Source organism: Pelophylax lessonae, assembly GCF_965119305.1.
Source record: "Pelophylax lessonae genome assembly, chromosome: 8".
In the NCBI taxonomy this organism is placed as follows: Eukaryota; Metazoa; Chordata; class Amphibia; order Anura; family Ranidae; genus Pelophylax; species Pelophylax lessonae.
The window spans coordinates 142,389,494-142,412,640 of record NC_138775.1 but is presented as its reverse complement, the minus strand read 5'-3'; the positions used below and the strand labels follow the sequence as shown (position 1 = coordinate 142,412,640).

Genomic DNA, 23,147 nt, shown 5'->3' with positions numbered 1-23,147 from the left:
ACTGCAGTATTTAGCTATGATCATGTGTGTACATGTATGCCAATAAATATGGGGTGTGTCTACCTTGTGTGTGACTATTTATTTATACAGTATTACAATTATTGTGCATATAAACAAAAACGGGAATATCTGCGTTTAAAACATATAAAATGAGTGAATGAACACATTACCAGCTCGCATAAATTTTGTTGATTGCAAAAAAACAGATATGTAAAAATCCATATGCAGCGCTATGAGTAAAAACATATTAGTCCATAATCATTGAAGAGAATGAAGAGACGAGATCCTAACACCAGCTTCAGTGTGAAAATGTAGCACATCACAGCACAGTGCCAACCAAATCTCCTTACCAGAGCCAAAAAGGATAAGCATATAGGAAATACACAATGATCGGGATCAATGATCAGATGGGCGGACTCACATCAACCACTTGCACTGGGCAGGACTCAATCCAAGTTAAACCTTCATGCAGACCACACTGCTGCGCTGAATGTATCGTTGTGTAAACTCACACACAGAGGTGATGCCACCAGAAAGAAATGATAAAGCAGCACATAGTGAAGGTCCGTAAAACTAGTACATAGTTTATTGAACTGGTACTTACAAAGAAAAATCGAATAACAGCTTCAAAGTATACATAAAAAGTTGCCGCGGTTCATAGCGTACTTGTGTCTCAGCGTCCCGCTGACGTGTTTCATCCAATCGGATTTCTTCAGCTGTGTGGTCTGCTCAGGTTCAGTGGAGAGACATCATGTTGTGGGGAGAATGCTCCTGGAATGGGCTTCCCATGTTTGTCTATAAATGGCATACCTACTCGTGCCTATTTGTGGGTGATATTCATTGGGTACCTATGATGTAAGAGTTACCGGTATATCTCTATTCTATATATGTCAAAACTTTTTTATGTCTAATTTGTATTTTCATGAAAATGTTGAGTTCTATTTATTTATGTTAATTCTGTAATCATGGTACTTTATATTCCAGGTATAATTGTACAGCACAGTGGCTTCATCTTTAGCACTCTTAGCTAGCAGCACTTAAGTCATGAGTTCAAATCCCACCCATGCTACCACCTCCCTAAAATTGCAATGGCAAATGCATATTTGCTTTGGCGAACGCATAAGTGCTATCAGCGAGAGATAAAATTGTATCACACTGATCGCAAATATGCATTCGCCTACACCCATATCCATTCACGGTTAACACTTTAGTGAGTTGATAGGTAGCATAGGTGGGATTTGAACACATAACCTGACTGTTGCTAGATCAGAGCACCAACCACTAAGCCACTGTGTTGATCAGATTTATACCTAAAATATATAGTAGTACCATGATAAAAGAATAAACATATATAACTAGAAGTCAGCATTCTAATAAAAATGATATTTAGACATTAACAATTATTTATTATATAATAGAAATATATTTAGGCTTACCTATAGGTGCTATAAATATCTCCCAAACATGCACCGTTTAGGAAATATTTACAGTGCATGCAGCTGATGACGTCATCAGCGCATGGGCTCTGAAGGAACGGCCACCCGTGCCGTTCCTTCAGTGCCCTGTGCCGTGAACGGAGGCTCCCGCACGCATGCGGGGGTGATGTAATCACGCCTCCGGCCAATCAGATGGCCGGAGGATGCGAACCAGGAAGCAGGACGAGCGGACATGTCTGCCATCCTGTCACTGAGCGGGCGGCACTATGGGGGCTTCGTTTTAAGGTAAGTACTTCATAATGAGCTAGTATGTGATGCATACTAGCTCATTATGTCTTTGTCTTTACAGGTTTTTTTTTTTCTCATTTTTTTTTCAAAGGGTTTACTTTCTCTTTAACTACAGTACATATTTGGTGTTAGAAATCACCATTTTACTATGTTTTGACTAAAATCTGTTGATTGTAGATACTTTTTTGTATCGTTATAACCTGGTTGGCTATTGCCTTTAACTACCTCCCATCCGCGCTGTAGCCGAAGTACGGCTGCAGCGCGGACTCACATTTTCGGTAGGCCGTCTTTAAACGGCCTCCTAGACACAGGCTCCCCGCGCGCTCCCGCGAGCGCGCATCGGGGAAAATCTGTGTCGACTGTGTCCCTTGGACACAGCCGATCACAGATCGTGGTGAATGGCCAATCACAGCGGCCATTCACCACGTGATCGGACCGTCCAATGAGGGATGATCTCATATGTAAACATATGAGATCATCTCTCATCGCCAGCGCTCCTTCCTCACACAGAGCCTGCAGTGTGAGGAAGGAGAGAGCCGATCAGCCGTCAGGGACAAAGAAAAATGTAATCAGGGCACTGATCACCAGTGCCCTGATTACAACAAAGGTACACTAAACACACTAACTGCCCACCATCAATGCCCACAGTGCCCGCCATCAGTGCCCCCCATCAGTGCCCACAATCAGTGCCCATAGTGCTGCCAGTCAGTGCCCATCAGTGCCTGCTCATCTAGGCACTGATGAGCACTGACTGGCAGCACTATGGGCACTGAGTGTGGGCACTGATGGTGCTGCCCATCAGTGCTCATCAGTGCCACCCGTCAGTGTCAATCAGTGCCACCCGCCAGTGCCGCCGGTCAGTGCCCATCAGTGCCGCTTGTCAGTGCCCATCAGTGCCGCCTCTCAGTGCCCAGCAGTGCTACCTCTCAGTGCCCAGCAGTGCCACCTCTCAGTGCCCAGCAGTGTCGCCTATCAGTGCTCATCAGTGCCGCCTATCAGTGCCGCCTATCAGTGCTCATCAGTGCGGCATATTAGTACCTCCTCATCAGTGCCACCTCATCAGTGCCCATAAGTGCCACCTCATCAGTGCCCATAAGTGCCACCTCATCAGTGCCCATCAGTGCAGCCTATCAGTGCCCATCAGTGCCGCCTCATCAGCACACATCAGTGAAGGAGAAAAATGTATTTATTTTCAAAATTTACTCGCAGAAAATAAGAAAAACTTTTTTTTTTTTCAAAATTTTCTGTCTTTTTTTCTTTTTTTTTGTAAAAAATAAAAAACCCAGAGATGATTAAATATCACCAAAAGAAAGCTCTATTTGTGTGAAAAAAAATGATAAAAATTTCATATGGGTACAGTGTAGCATGACCGCGCAATTGTCATTCAAAGTGTGAGAGCACTGAAAGCTAAAAATTGGTCTGGATGGGAAGGGGGTTTAAGTGCACAGAAGGCAAGTGGTTAAAGTCCCCCTATGGCCCCCTCCTTTAGTTCACTTGTTGTTTGGGATGTGACAATTAGCCTCCAGTTTTTCACAACACTAAGCTAGTCTCATCTGTATTTGGTTTCCAGGGTAAAGCAGATATCTGGACTCTTTTAGACCCCAGATGTCTCCTTTCAGAGGATCTGTAATGCCTTATTTCTATCACAAGGGATTTTTACATTTCTTGTGATAGGAATAAAAGTGATAAAAAAAAAATTAAAGGGACAGTATAAAAATAAAATAAATAATAATACTTTTTTTTTTTCAAATCTCCCCCATCCCCTCATGCCCGAATATGTAAACGGTGTTCGCACCACACATGTGGGGTACCGTTGCAAACCTTATAGCAAGGCCAATAGTTCTAGCAGTAGACCTCCTCTGTAACTATTAACTGGTATGGTAACCTGTAAAAAATATTAAAGCATTGATTATGGAGATTTTGAAGTACTGTAATTTGGCGCCATTCTGCGAGTGTGCGCAATTTTTAAGCATGACATGTTAGGTATGCATCTACTCTACGTAAACATCATATTTTATACTTCATCAAACAATTGGATTATAAATTGTGTTTTCTTGCATTAAAATTTATTAAGGTGTATTTAAAAAAAATAATAACGATTGCGTTTGAAAAGTCGCTGCTCAAATACCGTGTGACATAAAAAATTTTGCAATGACTGCATTTTTATTCTCTGGGGTCTCTGCTAAAAATATACATATAATGTGTGAGGGTTCTGAGTAATTTTCTATCCAAAAAAATACTGATTTCTACATGTAGGAGAGAAATTTCAGACTTGGGAGAATGGTATTCTTCCATTATTCTAGCAGAGATGCGATTTCTTGTTTATCTCGCTGCTTTTCAATGAACGTCGCGCATGCGCTGTACATCCGTCCTCCGCCCTGTTATCTATGACAAGCACATGGTAATTGACAGCTCTCCTCCTGAGGAGCGGAGTCATGTGTACCAGTGACGAGAGTGTCATGACGGTCATGTGACTGTGATGTCACGAAGGTCCTTTAGCAGGATAGTAGTTTCGGTGGAGGAGCGGTGTGATGGGTACATATATAAGTTTGTGACTATGTGTAACGCTGCAGTGATGGCGGGAGAGCCGCTGGCCTCTGGGAATCGCCTGAGCTCCCTGTCCCAGATACACCCGGTCATTAAAGCTTTCCTGTGCGGGTCGTTGAGTGGTACCTGCTCCACACTTCTCTTCCAGCCTCTAGACCTGGTGAAAACCCGGCTCCAGACCCAGCAGATCTCCTCCCCGGGGTAAATATATCCGATGTGTACTAGGGAGGCCTCCTGATTTGATATGTATATAATACTGGTGTGTGAGTGTACAATACAGAGGGGGAATGGAGGGTATCACACAGCAGATTGTTCTCTTACAAAGGAGATCAGTGGAAGTTACATTGTTATATTGTCAGACAATGGAGAATCACGTTTGTGCTGTGGTGCTCTGTGAGGCCATGTATAGGAAGGAAGAGCGGATTGCTGGGTAGCACACCATTGTGACAGGTCTGTGGGGTAGCATTTGGTGGCTAAGGATGTTGTGGGAAAGAATATTGTTGATGTGCAGTTTGCGGGGGAAGGACCTCGTCGCTGTGACAGTGGTCCGCGGGGGAAGCACGTCGCTGTGACATCGGTCTGCGGGGGAAGCACGTCGCTGTGACATCGGTCTGCGGGGGAAGCACGTCGCTGTGACATCGGTCTGCGGGGGAAGCACGTCGCTGTGACATCTGTCTGCGGGGGAAGCACGTCACTGTGACAGCGGTCTGCGGGGGAAGCATGTCGCTGTGACAGCGGTCTGCGGGGGAAGCATGTCGCTGTGACATCGGTCTGCGGGGGAAGCATGTCGCTGTGACATCGGTCTGCGGAGGGAGCACGTCACTGTGACATTGGTCTGCGGGGAAAGCACGTCGCTGTGACAGCGGTCTGCGGGGGGAGCATGTCGCTGTGACATCGGTCTGCGGGGGAAGCATGTCGCTCTGACATCGGTCTGCGGGGGAAGCACGTCACTGTGACATCGGTCTGCGGGGGAAGCCTGTCGCTCTGACATCGGTCTGCGGAGGGAGCACGTCACTGTGACATCGGTCTGCGGGGGAAGCACGTCGCTGTGACATCGGTCTGCGGGGGAAGCACGTCGCTGTGACATCTGTCTGCGGGGGAAGCATGTCACTCTGACATCGGTCTGCGGGGGAAGCACGTCACTGTGACATCTTCCTGCGGGGGAAGCACGTCACTGTGACAGCGGTCTGCGGGGGAAGCATGTCGCTCTGACATCGGTCTGCGGGGGAAGCACGTCGCTGTGACATCTGTCTGCGGGGGAAGCACGTCACTGTGACAGCGGTCTGCGGGGGAAGCATGTCGCTGTGACAGCGGTCTGCGGGGGAAGCATGTCGCTCTGACATCGGTCTGCGGAGGGAGCACGTCGCTGTGACAGCGGTCTGCGGGGGAAGCATGTCGCTCTGACATCGGTCTGCGGGGGAAGCACGTCGCTGTGACATCTGTCTGCGGGGGGAGCATGTCGCTGTGACAGCGGTTTGCGGGGGGGAGCATGTCGCTGTGACAGCTGTCTGTGGGGGGGGGAGCACGTTGCTGTGACAGCTGTCTGTGGAGGGGGGGGAGCACGTCGCTGTGACAGCTGTCTGTGGGGGGGGGGGGCATGTCGCTGTGACAGCTGTCTGCAGGGGGAGCACGTCGCTGTGACAGCTGTCTGCGGGGGGGGGGGCACGTCACTTTGACAGCTGTCTGCAGTGGGGAGGGGGAGTACGTCACTGTGACAGCTGTCAGCGGGGAGGGGGTGCACGTTGCTGTGACAGCTGTCTGCGGGGAGGGGGGGCACAAAGCTGTGACAGCTGTCTGCGGGGGGGAGCACATCGTAGTGGTGACCCCAATCTTCATTGAAATGCTTCGTACTGATGATAGCGGTATGTGGGAAGGCCCACTGGGGTGACAGTGGTTTGTGGGGAAGAATGGACAGCCATCTGCGAAAAAGCCTGTTGTAGTGATGATAGCGGTCTGTGGAGATGATGGGGGTGTGCTGGAAAGCACGTCGTTGCAGTGAAAGAGGTCTGCAGGAAAGTACGTCATTGCAATTACAGAGGTCTGGGGACAGCACGTCGCTGCGGTGACCGAGGTCTGGGGGACAGCGCGTCACTGCTGTGACAGAGGTCTGGGGGACAGCGCATCGCTGCGTTGACAGTCATCTGTTCAGTGCATGTGGTGGCATGGGCATTTAGGGGTAAGACATATCACTCACTAACTGCTTGTCAAACACTTTATAAAAAGCGATCCACTGCAGACTGCTCTTCAGGAGTAGGCTCTTGCGGCAAGATTACAGTTTTAATCATGCATTCCTCCCTCAGTTGCTCTAAAGTAGCACTGCGACAATATAAACCTGATCCTGACTACTTCCTAAAGCCTAAGTTACATAAAGACCCCAGTCCATCCAGTTCAACCTGTGTTTACTTAAAGTTCAAAGAAAATAATAAATGCATGTATTTTTGCATGCTGGAAAAAAAATGTGCATTTGTTTTTTTTTTTTTTTTCTGGCCCGTTCAGCATTGCACCCATGATCAACAGATTGTGCAGGAGCCTGAGCCTAGTTCTTCACCAGTCTTTTGCTCCCCGTCACCAGCATCTTTAATGTGAGAGGCTGGCTGTGACTCCTTGTGGCTTCAGATCCTGCTTCGCTTTGTGAATGGCCCCGTATCCCAGAATGTTGTGGGCAAAGAAGGGGGGTTGGGAGCAAACTTCCACTTGGATTGCCTACTATGGCGATGCAAGAGGGAGTTGGGTACCTGTCCAAAACCAGCTACCTGCTTCCTCCCCCCCCCCCCCCCCCCCAAAAAAAGTGAAAACTGCTTCAAAAGGTGATAGGAAAGGAGGCAGAGGAGCAGAACTTCACTTTTGGGCGAAGTTACACTTTAAAATTAGGTGGTAAAAGAATTTATGCTTGGGGGAACTCATTTTTCAAGAGTTTAAAGGGTAACTCCACTTTTGTTGAAAAAAAAAATAGCAAATAAAAAATTATTTAGCATATGCAATTGCTACACAATCCATATTGTATTTTAATGTTATTAAAAAATTACTTTTGCTTTTCAATCTGCAGCGCTGTCATTTTCTGTAAATGTGGCAACCTGGAAGTTCTGTACACAGCTGTTGTACAGATTTCCCCCAGAAATGTAATTTCCTCCTTTGGTGAAGAACTTTCCACTAAGGTAGAAGTCTTAAAGTGTCCCTAAACCCACATCATAAAAAAAAACTATCAATAAATGGTTTATTACATACTGTTTATACTCGCGTAGTCACTATGAGATTTGTTTTCTGTATTCTGCAAAAAACCTGGTTGATCCTGCTGCTCTCTATCTCCACCTTCTGTTCATGTCCCCAGTTCAGCTAGGGATTTTTCAGCTGTAGTGGCAACTGTGCACAAGCTCAGTATTCAGTAGAGCTGCACGATTCTAGATAAAATGAGAATCACAATTTTTTATTTTTTTTTGCTTAGAATGAAGATCTTGATTCTCGGCGTAACATCATCTTTCACATTATTAAAAAAAAAAAAAAAAATTGTCTTACGTTTTTAATTAATTGAAGTGTATTTTTCCCAAAGAATTGTGTTTTAAAAGACTGCTGTGCAAATAGTGTGACATGCAATATTGCAAGGACTGCCTGTTTATTCTATAAGGGTCTCTACTAAAAAAATATATATATATATATATTATATACTGTGTGTATGTATATGTGTGTGTATACAGTATCTCACAAAAGTGAGTACACCCCTCACATTTTTTTAAATATTTTATTATATCTTTTCATGTGACAACACTGAAGAAATGACACTTTGCTACAATGTAAAGTAGTGAGTGTACTGCTTGTATATCAGTGTACATTTTCTGTCCCCTCAAAATAACTCAACACACAGCCGTTAATGTCTAAACCGCTGGCACACCCCTAAGTTAAAATGTCCAAATTGGGCCCAATTAGCCATTTTCCCTCCCCGGTGTCATGTGACTTGTTAGTGTTACAAGTTTGCAGGTGTGGTAAATTTAGTGTTATCACTCTCACTCTCTCTCTCTCATACTGGTCACTGGAAGTTCAACATGGAACCTCATGGCTAAGAACTCTCTGAGGATCTGAAAAAAAGAATTGTTGCTCTACATAAAGATGGCCTAGGCCATAAGAAGATTGTCAAGACCCTGAAACTGAGCTGCAGCACGGTGGTTAAGGCCATACAGCTGTTTAACAGGACAGGTTCCACTCAGAACAGGCCTCGCCATGGTCGACCAAAGAAGTTGGGGAATAGACGTATGAGTGCTGCCAGCATTTCTGCAGAGGTTGAAGGGGTGGGGGGTCAGCCTGTCAGTGCTCAGACCATACGCCCCACACTGCATCAAATTGGTCTGCATGGCTGTTGTCCCAGAAAGAAGCTAAAGATAATGCACACGAAAGCCCGTAAACAGTTTGCTAAAGACAAGCAGACTAAGGACATGGATTAAAGGAACCATGCCCTATGGTCTGATGAGACCAAGATAAACGTATTTGGTTCAGATGGTGTCAAGCGTGTGTAGCGGCAACCAGGTGAGGAATACAAAGACAAGTGTGTCTTGCCTACAGTCAAGCATAGTGGTGGGAGTGTAATGGTCTGGGGCTGCATAAGAGCTGCTGGCACTGGGGAGCTACAGTTCATTGACAGTTCATTGACGGAACTATGAATGCCAACATGTACTGTGACATACTGAAGCAGAGTATGATCCCCTCCCTTCAGAGACTGTACCGCAGGACAGTATTACAACATAACGACCACAAACATACCTCCAAGATGACTACTTCCTTGCTAAAGAAGCTGAGGGTAAAGGTGATGGACGGGCCAAGCGTATCTCCAGACCTAAACCCTATTGGGAATCTGTGGGGCATCCTCAAATGGAAGGCGGAGGAGCGCAAGGTCTCTAACGTCCTCCACCGAACGTGGAAGAGGACTCCAGTGGCAACCTGTGAAGCTCTGGTGAACTCCATGCCCAAGAGGGTTAAGGCAGTGCTGGAAAATAATGGTGGTCACACAAAATATTGACACTTTGGGCCCAATTTGGACATTTTAACTTAGGGGTGTACTCTTTTTGTTGCCAGTGTTTGAGGCATTATTGACTGTATGTTGAGTTATTTTGAAGGGACAGCAAATTTACACTGTTATACAAGCTGAACACTCACTACTTTACAATGTAGCAAAGTGTAATATCTTCAGTGTTGTCACATTAAAAAATAAAATATTTACAAAAATGTGAGGGGTGTACTCACTTTTGTGAGACATTGTGTGTGTGTGTGTGTGTGTGTGTGTGTGTGTATGTATGTGTGTGTGTGTATATGTGTATATATATATATATATATATATATATATATATATATATATATATATATTAGGGCTGAACAATAGTTGATATGATATCGACTATCGTTCTGCGGGCGTAGGCGATATTCATATCGCCGAGGACACGATATTTTGCAGCATAGGCAGGGAGAAGTCGGGACACGGAGGAGGACTCAGACATCTGTTCCACACCTCAGCGGTGAGCAGCTGCACAGCTAACCAATCACGCGTGCCTGCACATCTGATTGGTTCGCTGTGCCGCTACTCACGGTGTGATTGGTTCATCATTGCCATTGAGAAAACTAGCTGAGGGCGGAGCCGGAGACTGAACGTGTGGGCTGCACGGAAGTGGAGTGAGTCACTGTATGTGGCTGTGTTCTTCTACCGGCTCCTAGTCCTCTACCACCGCTGTGAGTCCCAACGAGAGTGAGAGACTAAATAATCCAATTTCACACTGTCACTGACTGTCACTGAGAGTATACTATTGAGTACCATTATTAACCCTGGCCTGCCCTGTATCTGCAATTAAATTTTAGAAGGCTGTGCTGCTGCCTGCATGCTTCATGATTTCCATCCATTCCCAGCATCCTTCCCTACAGTGTCAGTAACATTAACCCTGGCTGTCCCGGACTCCCAGTGCAGTATATACAATCAGAAGAAGGGCTGCTGCAAAACTCATCCCATCCCTACAGTAACATTAACCCTGGCTGTCCCAGGTGTCCCTTGTACAATCAGAAGGCTGCACTACTTCCCTACCCTACAGTAACATTAACCCTGTAATGTATATGGTACAAGGCTGCAGTGTGCACTGAATCCCTACAGTAACATTAACCCTGTACAGGTCTCTCAATATCGCAATATATATAGTTGAAAAAAAAATATTGCAATATATTTTTTTTCCAATATCGTGCAGGCCTAATATATATATATATAGGGAGTGCAGAATTATTAGGCAAATGAGTATTTTGACCACATCATCCTCTTTATGCATGTTGTCTTACTCCAAGCTGTATAGGCTCGAAAGCCTACTACCAATTAAGCATATTAGGTGATGTGCATCTCTGTAATGAGAAGTGGTGTGGTCTAATGACATCAACACCCTATATCAGGTGTGCATAATTATTAGGCAACTTCCTTTCCTTGGGCAAAATGGGTCAAAAGAAGGACTTGACAGGCTCAGAAAAGTCAAAAATAGTGAGATATCTTGCAGAGGGATTCAGCACTCTTAAAATTGCAAAGCTTCTGAAGCGTGATCATCGAACAATCAAGCATTTCATTCAAAATAGTCAACAGGGTCGCAAGAAGCATGTGTAAAAACCAAGGCGCAAAATAACAGCCCATGAACTGAGAAAAGTCAAGCGTGCAGCTGCCAAGATGCCACTTGCCACCAGTTTGGCCATATTTCAGAGCTGCAACATCACTGGAGTGCCCAAAAGCACAAGGTGTGCAATACTCAGAGACATGGCCAAGGTAAGAAAGGCTGAAAGATGACCACCACTGAACAAGACACACAAGCTGAAACGTCAAGACTGGGCCAAGAAATATCTCAAGACTGATTTTTCAAAGGTTTTATGGACTGATGAAATGAGAGTGAGTCTTGATGGGCCAGATGGATGGGCCCTAGGCTGGATTGGTAAAGGGCAGAGAGCTCCAGTCTGACTCAGACGCCAGCAAGGTGGTGGAGGTGGAGTACTGGTTTGGGCTGGTATCATCAAAGATGAGCTTGTGGGGTCTTTTTGGGTTGAGGATGGAGTCAAGCTCAACTCCCAGTCCTACTGCCAGTTTCTGGAAGACACCTTCTTCAAGCAGTGGTACAGGAAGAAGTCCGCATCCTTCAAGAAAAACATGATTTTCATGCAGGACAATGCTCCATCACACGCGTCCAAGTACTCCACAGCGTGGCTGGCAAGAAAGGGTATAAAAGAAGAAAAGCTAATGACATGGCCTCCTTGTTCACCTGATCTGAACCCCATTGAGAACCTATGGTCCATCATCAAATGTGAGATTTACAAGGAGGGAAAACAGTACACCTCTCTGAACAGTGTCTGGGAGGCTGTGGTTGCTGCTGCACGCAATGTTGATGGTGAACCGATCAAAACACTGACAGAATCCATGGATGGCAGGCTTTTGAGTGTCCTTGCAAAGAAAGGTGGCTATATTGGTCACTGATTTTGTTTTGTTTTTGAATGTCAGAAATGTATATTTGTGAATGTTGAGATGTTATATTGGTTTCACTGGTAAAAATAAATAATTGAAATGGGTATACTGTATATTTGATTTTTGTTAAGTTGCCTAATAATTATGCACAGTAATAGTCACCTGCACACACAGATATCCCCCTAAAATAGCTAAAACTAAAAACAAACTAAAAACTACTTCCAAAAATAGTCAGCTTTGATATTAATGAGTTTTTTGGGTTCATTGAGAACATGGTTGTTGTTCAATAATAAAATTAATCCTCAAAAATACTCATCTGCCTAATAATTCTGCACTCCCTGTGTGTGTGTATATGTATATGTATGTATGTGTATATATATATATATATATAATTATATATAAGTGTAATATATGTGTGTGTGTGTGTGTGTGTTTGTGTGTGTATGTATATATATATATATATATATATATATATATATATATATATATATATATAACCAATTTAATCATCTACCATCATATTTGGAAGATGTATGTTGCGTGATGTGAGTCTTTTGAGGTTCTCCCTTGCTCCTTTTCGGTGGTTCGGATCTTGGCTTTCCTCCAATGGGGGGTTGAGCAACGCCTGCCCTTGAGTACCATCAAGGCCCAAGTTTCGGCCTTGGCGGTTTTTTTTTTTTCAACATCCATTGGCCACATTTTCTTTCCTGGTCCCCATTCCCGCTGTGGGTCCTCAAATTGGTGTTGTCAGTTATTCAGGAATCTACCTTCAAAAATATCGGGAGGTTCTCCTGCTTACGTTGTCCCAGATGGTTGCCTTTTTGGTGGCTTTTACTTCTGCATGCAAGGCATCGGAGCTGGCGGCATTGTCTTGTCGTTTACCTTATCTGTTGGTTTACAGAGCTAAGGTGGTTCTTTGTTCCTGTAGGTTGTTCCTTTTTTTTTCCATCCAAATTGCTCTGCATTCCCTGGATGTGGTTCGGGCAATCAGGGTGTACCTGGCAGCCACGGAGTCTTTTAGGAAGTCAGACTCCCTATTTGTACTCCTGGTTGGACCTCGAAAAGGGTTGACATTTTCTGCTGAAACCATTTCCAGATGGATCAGACAGACAGTGATTTGGGTCTATTCAATTAGGAGTCAGGTTCCTCCTATCCCTGTTAAGGCAAACTCTACTCGGGCGCTTAGTGCCACCTGGGCCTTCTGTCTTCAGACATCAGTGATGCAGGTTTGCAAGGCGACCATCTGGTCGTCTGTGCAGATTTACAATGTTTTATAAAGTGGATGTGTCTGCATCTGCGGATGCTTCTTTTGGCCGCAAGTTTTTGCAGGCTGCTGTTTAGAGGACCTGGTCCTCTTTGAGGGTGTATTGTTTGTGTTTTTTCAGGTGAGCTCCAGTTTGTTTTGTTTGAGCTCCATATTACCTGGTTGGCTATGGTTAGCCTTGGGAATTTTTTTTCTGCTGTTTTCCTACCCCTCATGTTTTAATACTGCTTTGGGATGTCCCAATTGTTAAGAAGAATCAGGAGCTGTGTCCATCAATGAACGAAAAGGAAAATGGGATTTTTTGACTTACCGTAAAATCCATTTCTCTGATGTTCATTGATGGACACAGCACCCACCCCTCTGTGGAGTTGACTTTTTTTTGACACTGCTTGTAACAAAACTGAATGCCTATAGCGGAGTGTGGGTGTATACCCCCCCCCCCGGACTGCCCATAGGCGTAGTCAAGCTTTTTCCTGCCTAGTGCCCCAATTTCTGTAGGGGGCAGTGTAACCCAATGGTTAAGAAGAAGCAGGAGCTGTGTCCGTCAATGAACATCATCAAAGAAATGGATTTTACGGTAAGTCAAAAATCCAATTTTCCTTTCCTGTTCTATACCCCCGTCAGCACAGGACTCCCTCCCTAGTAGCCCTTTGCAGGCTAGGTTATTGAACACTTCAGTTGGGGAGGGGCTGTCTCTTATTTAGCTAGGAAGGGGTGGTCCTGTGGGTTCCAAAGGAAGAGTTAACCCGTTGTGTGCTGGTGTAAGGATAAGTCAGAAAAGGAAAATTGTGGTAAGTACTGTATCTGATAACCATTTTCTGTTTTTCCTCAGAGCAGAGACCGTTGGGAATCTGCAATAAAGTTTCTTAAACCCCCTGCAAAATGCATTGATCACCCAGAGGGTGCTCAAGACCTTCACCTATTACAGTGCCTTGAAAAAGTATTCATACCCCTTGACATTTTCCACATTTTGTCATGTTACAACCAAAAACGTATATTTTATTGGGATTTTATGTGCTAGACCAATACAAAGTGGCACATAATTATGAAGTGGAAGGAAAATGGTAAACAGTTTTCAAAATTGTTTAAAATATCTGAAAAGTGTGGCGTGTATTTGTATTCAGCCCCCTTTTAATCTGATACCCCTAACTAAAATCTAGTGGAACGAATTGCCTTCAGAAGTCACTTAATTAGTAAATACCTGTGTGTAATTTTAATCTCCGTATAAATACAGCTGTTCTGTGAAGGCCTCGGAGGGTTGTTAGAGAATCTTAGTGAACAAACAGCATCAGGAAGGCCAAGGAACACACCAGTCAGGTCAGGGATAAAGTTGTGGAGAAGTTTAAAGCAGGGTTAGGTTATAAAAAAACAAATTGAGATGTATATATATATATATATATATGATGTGTGTGCATGCAAACCTAAACTGACAGGCCAGGCGAGAAGAGCATTACTCAGAGAAGCAGCCAAGAGGCCCATGGTAACTGTAGACAAGCTGCAGAAATCCACAGCTCAGGTAGGAGAATCTGTCCACTGGACAACTCTAATGGGCCATACACACTATAAGATTTTCTGAAGACTTTTTCCTTTAGACTTACCAAAACCATATAATATGGGGTCAGACCTAAACACTTTCAATTTGTATGCAATCTGGCAGGCCCTTGCACTACATAGAAAAGGTAAATCTGAAGGAAATCTAACCACAAAAGTTGGATAGTGTGTATCCAGCTTTAAGCTCAATACACACTGTACAACTTTTGTTGTCAGATTTTCTTTAGATTTACCTTTTCTATGTAGTGCAAGGGCCTGCCTGATTGCATACAAATTGAAAGTGTTTAGGTTTGACCTCATATTATATGGTTTTGGTAAGTCTGAAGGAAAAAATCTAAAGAAAATTGTATAGTGTGTATGGCCCATTAGTTGTGCACTCCACAAATCTGGCTTTTATGGAAGAGTGACCAGAAGAAATCCATTGTGGAAAGTAAGTCTTAAGAAGTCCTGTTTGAGAGAAGCAATATTGGGGACACAGCAAACATGTGGAAGAAGGTATTCCGGTCAGATGAGACCAAAATTGAACTTTTTGGCCTTAAAGCAAAATGCTATATGTGGTGAAAAACTATCGCTATACATCATCATGTGCTGGGATGCTTTTCTTCAGCAGGGAAAGGGAAGCTGGTCAGAGTTGATTCCAAGTTGGATGGAGCCAAATACAGGGCAATCTTATGGCCCATACACACGTGCAGATTATCTGCAGACTTTTGTCTGCAGACTTACCTTTTCTATGTAGTGCAAGGGCCTGCCGGATTGCATACAAATTGAAAGTGTTTAGGTTTGACCTCATATTATATGGTTTTGGTAAGTCTGCAGACAAAAGTCTGCAGATAATCTGCACGTGTGTATGGGGCATTAGAAGGAAACCTGTTGGAGTCTGCAAAAGACTTGAGACTGGGGCAGTGGTTCACCTTCCAGCAGGACGACGACCCTAAACAAACATACAGCCAGAGCTACAATGAAATGGTTTAGATCAGGGGTACTGAATTAAAATTCACGGAAGTCCGCTTAGTAAAATCTTCTTCCAGCGGAGGTCCGAATCACATGTTTGTGATTTGATTCAGATCCTTTACATTACAGCACCCTCTCCTAGGTGTTCCCATCTCTGCAGCTGGGGAACGCAGGTGAAATTGCCCGCAGAGGAACACGCCACACTTCAGCACAGCTTGGTGCTGCACAATTTTAAAGAAGGGCCAGGGACTTGTTTCCCTGCATTTCTCATGGGTAGTGCAGCCCATTAAAATGAATGGGCTGACCTACCTGTGACATGCGCAAGCACAGATCTGAACTGAGCCCCACATTACAATCCCATCCTTACATCAGTTCCACAGTGTCCACTGCACATCACAGTTCCCTTCCCTTCACACCAAGATCCCCCCTTGTGTTATCATACCCCCTTAACATCAACACCCTTCTTAGCCCCCTCATTACAGCACTCATATCGCCCACAATGTCCTCAGCCCCTCATTACAGTCCCCAGCTCCCCCACATGATTGTCCTCAGCCCCCCCCCCAATAAAGTATTTAGCTCCCCCACATTCCTGTCCTCAGCCCCCACATTCCTGTCCCCAGCATCCTCCATTACAGTACTCAGCCCCCTATTACAGTACCCAAAACTCCCCTACATTACTGTACTCAGCCCTCCCCTCACAGTACTCAGCCCCCCCACATTATTGTCCTCAGCCCCCCAATATGGTATTCAGTTCCCCCACATTACTGTCCCCAGCCCCCTTACATTACAGTTCCCAGGCCCCCCATTACAGTACTCATTCTTAACACCCCCACACACACACACGTACTCAGCCCCCACACATACACACTAGAGTACTCTTCTTTGCAGTACTCAGCATCTCCCCCCTTCCTACATTACATCTGCCTACCTTACACAGATGGGAGGACTCGAGGCATAGCAGGTCTGAATGGAGGACGGAAGCTGCAAGATGGTGATTGGTAGCTTAGACTGCCCTTCATCTTGGCAACCAATCACTGGCTTGTTCATCTTGGGGAGTTCCCGCCCCTCCCTCCAGAACGATCCCGCCTCCCCCGGTCAGCTCTGCAAGTCTGCAAAGAAAGCGTGACAGCTGAAAGGAGAACAGGCTTCTAAATGGCGTGAACGCTGCGGTCCGGGAGAGAGAGTGATGGGGGTCGAACTCGTACCGCAGGCCGCCATTTAGTGATGCCTGGCTTGGATCAAAGCATAGTCATGTGTTAGAATGGCTCAGTGAAAGTCCAGACCTAAACCCAATTGAGAATCTGAACCAAGACTTGAAAATTGCTGTTCAGACGTCAGATGCTCTCCACCCAATCTGACAGAGCTCGAGCTATTTTGCAAAGAAGAATGGGCAAAAATTTCAATCTCTAGATGTGCAAAGCTGGTAGAGACATACTCAAAAAGACTTGCAGATGTAATTGCAGCGAAAGGTGGTTCTACAAAATATTAACTGGGGGGCTGAGTACAAATGTACGCCGCATTTTTCACTTTATAATTTTGCGCCACTTTGTGTTGGTCTATCGCATAAAATCCCAATAAAATACATTTACATGTTTGGTTGTAACATGACAAAATGTGGAACATTTTAAGGGGGTATGAATACTTTTTCAACATTGCAGTACCTCGTGCACTGTAGATGCACGAGGCACTGCAATGTTAATCATCAAAAGAAAAAAAATGTATCACTTTTACATTTTAGTCTGCCATTAACACCCCCCTTCCCCTTCCCAGCTGCCATTCTAGCCCAGGGGAGAAAGATGTCACCTGCTCTCTGAAGCCTCCTGGGATATACACATCAAATATTCCAGAATGCTTTGGGTTCCATACAGCAGCTGAAAGACAGCAGACTCAGGTGACTGGGCTGCCTGGCAAAGAAAGCAGCAGCTGGCTGCTGACAATGGCAGCATGGGACCCAGTTTGTGACATTTGCACGGTGAACCACAGCAGAACAATGCTAGATTTGCTGGTCAGGTGAGTATGTGGATTGTGCATAACAAGAAATAAGGTAATAGGGAAAAAAACCTATGGGATAAAGTTCCACTTTAAACTTCAGTTGTCTGTATATTATTTTTTAATTTATATCAGGGGCTAACTTAGTGCACCGCTTTGCTACCGATTAAAAAAAAAAAAGCAAAATAACATTTTTACATACAAAATAAGCATTTAAGTTTAGCTACAAACACCATATTGAAATTAGAGTGTTCAATAACAGCAGTATTCTCTGTATTCAAATTTCACAATATATTGAAGCTGATGATTCTTCTCTTTAGGAACCGTGTTGGAATGTTCCAACTCTTTCGCAAAGTAATTCGTAACGAAAACCTTTTTGGACTATGGAAAGGAGTCTCTCCGGTAAATAACTGCTATTATGCTACTGTACCACACATACACCTGAAGATCAGTATTAGAATTTATTTCCAGACTGCACCAAAACTCACTTGAATTTCCTAGTACCAGGCTTATCACATGTATGCATTAAAGCGTATTTCCAGACAAAGCCTTTTATTAGTTTTAAATAGAGTGGAGAAGAACTACAACCCCTTTTTTCTTTCTACTCTCCAGGCTCCATTAAAGCGTGTTTCCCTTACTTCCCTTATCGGTGATAACATTTTAGCCAGACAAGAAGTGGGGAAATAATCTGCACTAGGAACAGAAGGCAATAAAAACTTGTCAGTGGGTTTTTTTTTTTTTTTGGGGTGAACTGCTTGTCATCAGGACACTAAAGCCCCGTACACACGCACCGATTGTTGGCCGTAAATTTTCGGCCAACGTCCGATTGTCGGCTTGTTAGTATGATGCTTCCAGCAACCAACTGCTACTTTTCGGCCGAACAAAATCTGGTGTGCATGCTATAAAATTTTTGTTGGCCGTCATCAGAACGGCCGATTGTTCCTCAGTCAGTACAGATTTCGGCCGACAAAAATGTGATGATTAAGACTGGGCATGCTCAGAGAAGAAAAAACACACGAAAAGTAAACCAGAACATGACATCACTTCTGCAGTTGGTTGTTGTTGGCCGACAAAATTCGTGTGCAGTCTAGAGCACATTTCAACACAACAACACTGGACAAAAGACGGCCGATCGGTCGGCCAACAATCGGTGCGTGTGTACGGGGCTAAAGTGAACTTCTCTTTAATTTAGTGCTGGATGAAGTAAAAACCTGGCAGGAATTATAATCCTCCCACTCTAAAAATGTAAAAAAAAGTAGAACACTTTTTAAATAATGGACCCTTTTTTAAATTTTTTTGGATGAGTTATAGATGTATTTACCCCAAAATGAAATTTACAATAATGGACAACTATTCCAAAAAACACATTATCCTTTTGCTACAACATGTAATGCTAGTAATCACTACAGCTACTAAACATTTCAAAGATGCTGCATGTCACCTGTGGATACCCTACACGTTTGAATGTTTACTATGTATCGCAAGTTTGGGACCAAGTGTTTTTTGTTTCATGGAGATGGGATTAGATTTAGAAGGGACCAAAATCCCCCAAGGTCAGTCTGTTAAACACTTTTGAATTGCCTAAAAACTATAAAACAAATCCATTCTATACTGTTTTATGCAAGGAGATATTTTTTGAAAGAGCATAGCATGATCCCCCTGCAGCTTATCCAATAAATAGTCTCATTGATGGTCTTCTACCCAAATTAAAAATAATAGTGGGGCCTTGGATCGATGCACTTGGTAACCCATCTTGGCAACCTGATATTAGGAATGTCAACCCCCCTCCTTTTCAGAGATCACCTAATTTCCCATACAAAAATTATTTTTTTGACAATGTGCAGAATGTGTGTGCATGTGTTAAATTGTTTATATTCGGTCACCTGCAAGTGGGCAATTTACCAGTTGGTATTAATATAGGTTGAAAATATATAAACACCTATTTAAGATGAACACTGCATCTAGTATCATTACAATTCTTTCTTTTAACAATATATAATGAAAAGTGTACCTGAGAAAGCCTGCTGGCACCTGAGGTTAAATAAACCAGTGTTCTATGGAACAAATAAATATACAGTGCCTTAAAGTATTCATACCCCTTGAAATTTTCCACATCTTGTCATGTTACAACCAAAAACATAAATGTTTTTTATTGGGATTTTATGTGATAGACCAACACAGTGGCACATAATTGTGAAGTGGAAGAAAAATGTAAAATGGTTTTCAATTTTTTTACAAATATCTGAAAAGTGTGGTGTGCATTTGTATTCCACCCCCTTCCCCCTTGAGTCAATACTTTGTAGAACCACCTTTTGCTACAATTACAGGTGCAAGTCTTTTTGGGTATGTCTCTTCCCACTTTGCACATCGAGAGTGAACTTTTTGCCCATTCTTCTTTGCTAAATAGCTCAAGCTCTGTGAGATTGGATGTAGAGCGTCTGTGAACAGCAGTTTTCAAGTCTTGCCACAGATTCTCAATTGGATATAGGTCTAGATTTTGACTGGGCCATTCTAACACATGAATATGCTTTGATCTAAACCCTTCCATTGTAGCTTTGGCTGTATGTTTAGGGTTGTTGTCCTACTGGAATGTGAACCTCCTTCCCAGTCTCAAGTCTTTTGCAGACTCTAACAGGTTTTTCTTCTAAGATCACCCTGCATTTGGCTCCATCCATCTTCCCATCAACTCTGACCAGCTTCCCTGTCCATGCTAAAGAAAAGCATCCCCACAACATGATGTTTCATGGTAGGGATGGTGTGTTCAGAATAATGAGCAGTGTTAGTTTTCTGTCACACACAGAGTTTTGCTTTTAGACAAAAAGTTTAATTCTGGTCTCATCTGACCAGAGCACCTTTTCCCACATGTTTGCTGTGTCTCCCACATGACTTCTCACAAATGACAAACAGGACTTCTTATGGCTTTGTGGAGTGCGCAACTTTTTTTTTTTTTTTTATCATTTATATTAATTTTGAATTCGGTTTACAAACCGTTAAAAATAATTCTGCAAATTTCAATCTAGCCATGAATCCCCCTACTACCCACTACCCCTCTCCTCTCCCTTCCATCTCCTCACTAATTTCCACTCTATCCTATGTTACACTCCTTTAACTACACTTCTATGTTCATTTACCAGACCCCGAATCTTTAGTCGCCCCCCTGATTTTTCCAAGGGTCGTCCGTGATGTTCATGCCTGTGATTTTTCTAATAAGTTGCTGTATCATCGACCAATATTCCCAGATCTTAGAGCATTCCAACCAAATATGAAACCTTGTGGCTTGTGACTGACAACCTCTCCAATACAGATTTGATTTCTCTGCTTGACATTTATATGCTTTTACCAGTGTTCTATACCATTTTTTGATAGACATTTATAGTTCATTTTGTTGGTGTTCACATCTATGGCAGTGCAGTGTACGGCTCTCAGCACAGTATTCACTTCGTGCTCATTTAAACGTGATCCTATTTCTTTTTCGCAAGTTTCTATAAATGTAGGTTTCCTCATACCCACCATTTCAGTTAACATCTTGTGTATCTGAAACATACTATGTTTTGTTTTTATTAATGGATTACAGAGCTTTTCTACAAGGGTCAGCTCTTTTTCTGATCCGATGGGTTAAGGCAAAAATCCTACAAAATGTTTTTATTTGTAAGTATCGCCATTCATTTAGTATCATGTTCCCTCCCCTAGTGTTAAGTTTGTGATAAGGCCTAATCGTTCTATTATCTGTTATATCTTTTAACTGCGTATTCCCCACCCAACCACCAAACTTATTTCTCTATCGCTCATTGACAGACGTAGTCCTCAGTGATTCAGCACCTTCGGGTTATGCTGCCCTCCACAGGAGTAGGACTAGACAGGAAATAAAATGCTCTGGCCACACCCTAGGGGCAGTCCCCGAGGGTATATCCTCTCTCTCTCTGCCACAGCAAATCAGTTTTTTTCTGTCTAGTCAGGAGTAAGGACCTAGATACCTTGCTGGGATCTTCGGTCCTGGCAGGATTTTTTTCTTAAAAGATTTTTTAGACAACTTTTTTTCTCCAGTGTTCCTGTGAGATCTTCAAGCAAGAAAGCTGAACTGGGCGACGGGCTGGATGTTGAGATCCGGTGGTCACCCCAGTTCAGCCTACGAGCGCGTGCAGGCCATAGCTCCGCGCTGGGTCGGCCGCGACATAGTCCCACTGAAGGGACTGACCCTGCGAGTTAAACGTCTCGCTGAAACGCCAAAGACCATGAGTCACGGCGTCCGTATTGGTCGACAGCCCTCCTACCTCGGTGGAGAGGGGTACTGTCAGGAGTTGGCGCCCGCCTGGTTCCGGTATGGTGAGTAGTATGTTCCCCCTTTCCCCCTGACGGGTCTTGTGGTGAACACGGGCCCCTCTCTGTAATGGTAAGGATGGGTTCCCCTCTATCCTATAACATAGCACAGATCCCCCTATATTGAATGTGATTTGTGTGGACAAAAAGCCAGTAGGCTTGGTTTGGGAGCTGACAATCTAATTACAAAGTATGTTTAAATGATTGTAATATGTGGCAGCAATGAAATCTTACTGTGAGAATAGAAGTATCCTACCTGTCAGAAGCCAGCATGTCTCCCGACGGCCACGCGGTTCCGCCAGGGTTCGGTACCGCTGGTCAAGCTGATCTCCATGAGAGAAAGAGATTGCGATGCCTAGTTACTCTGCAGGACGCCGCTATGCTGGAACAAACCGCCGTAGATCGCGCGAGGCTGCCATTTTGGCATAGCCTCGTGTCTGCAGCATGGGGGCAGCCATGTTTGAGGTGACTCAAACACCTCGTGGAGCTAGGGGAGGCGCCGCAAGGCGTGCAGAGGGGCGGAGCCGCCTCCTTTCTTCCCGGGCAGCCAGCCAAAAGACTTCCTGTTTGTGGAGACAGCGCTGTAACCTGTTGCAGTGAACTCTGAGCATCAAGTGGTGAGCCTGGGGGTCTATCTCTCTCTCTCTCGCTCGATAGGGATCCCTAGCAGGTAACACTGAGGGGCTTTTGTGGCGCTGGGGGTCTGAAAAAAAAAAAAAAAAAAAGTTTTATTTTTATTTTGGATTGAATTTTCCGGGTAGTTACTGGAATCATCATGGACCCTGCCACACAAGTACCCCCACCTGCTTCCCTTGAGGGGGCCACGGGACCCGCCGGTGCACAGAGTATGGATGCATTTACAGCAGTTTTGGAGTCTTTGGTGGCTCGGGTGGAGACGGCCTGTCAGGGACGGGGGTCAAGAAAGCGACCCCCGCCTACCCCTATATTATCGGACACTTCAGACTCAGAGTCTGAGATGGTCATTGCAGCTGCAGGTCCCTCTGCAAGGGCTGTTGTCTCAGGTAAAGTTCCCTCAGACAGTGAGGAGGACTTTAATACTTCCGCCATAATTCGGGAAGAAGCTTTGGTGGACGCGCTAGTTGTGGCGGTTCAGGAAACATTAAGACTTGAGGTTTCTCCGGCAGAGGCAACTGAAACAGAAATTCCCTTTGGTACTAACAAACCCACCAAGACGGTGAAGGTTTTTTCTGTACCCAAGTGTTTTGGTAATAAAATTAAAGAAGAATGGGAGCATTCTAAGCGTACCTTTTACTATTTCCAAACGCATTGCTAGACGCTATCCGTTTGAGGAATCCCTCATTAAGAAATGGACGGTACCACCAGTGGT

General features: G+C 44.2%; 1 protein-coding gene across 1 annotated transcript in view; it reads left to right on the top strand.

The window, feature by feature from the left end:
- The first annotated feature begins 4,258 nt into the window (after nt 1–4,258).
- The window catches only part of SLC25A38 (solute carrier family 25 member 38), a 60,423-nt gene continuing 41,534 nt past the window's right edge, over nt 4,259–23,147 (top strand). Inside the window, exons 1-2 of the mRNA XM_082266085.1 lie at nt 4,259–4,472; nt 17,803–17,884. Of these exons, the coding sequence (XP_082122211.1) occupies nt 4,282–4,472; nt 17,803–17,884 (273 nt within the window). The 5' untranslated portion in view covers nt 4,259–4,281. The remainder of the gene's footprint in view (nt 4,473–17,802; nt 17,885–23,147) is intronic.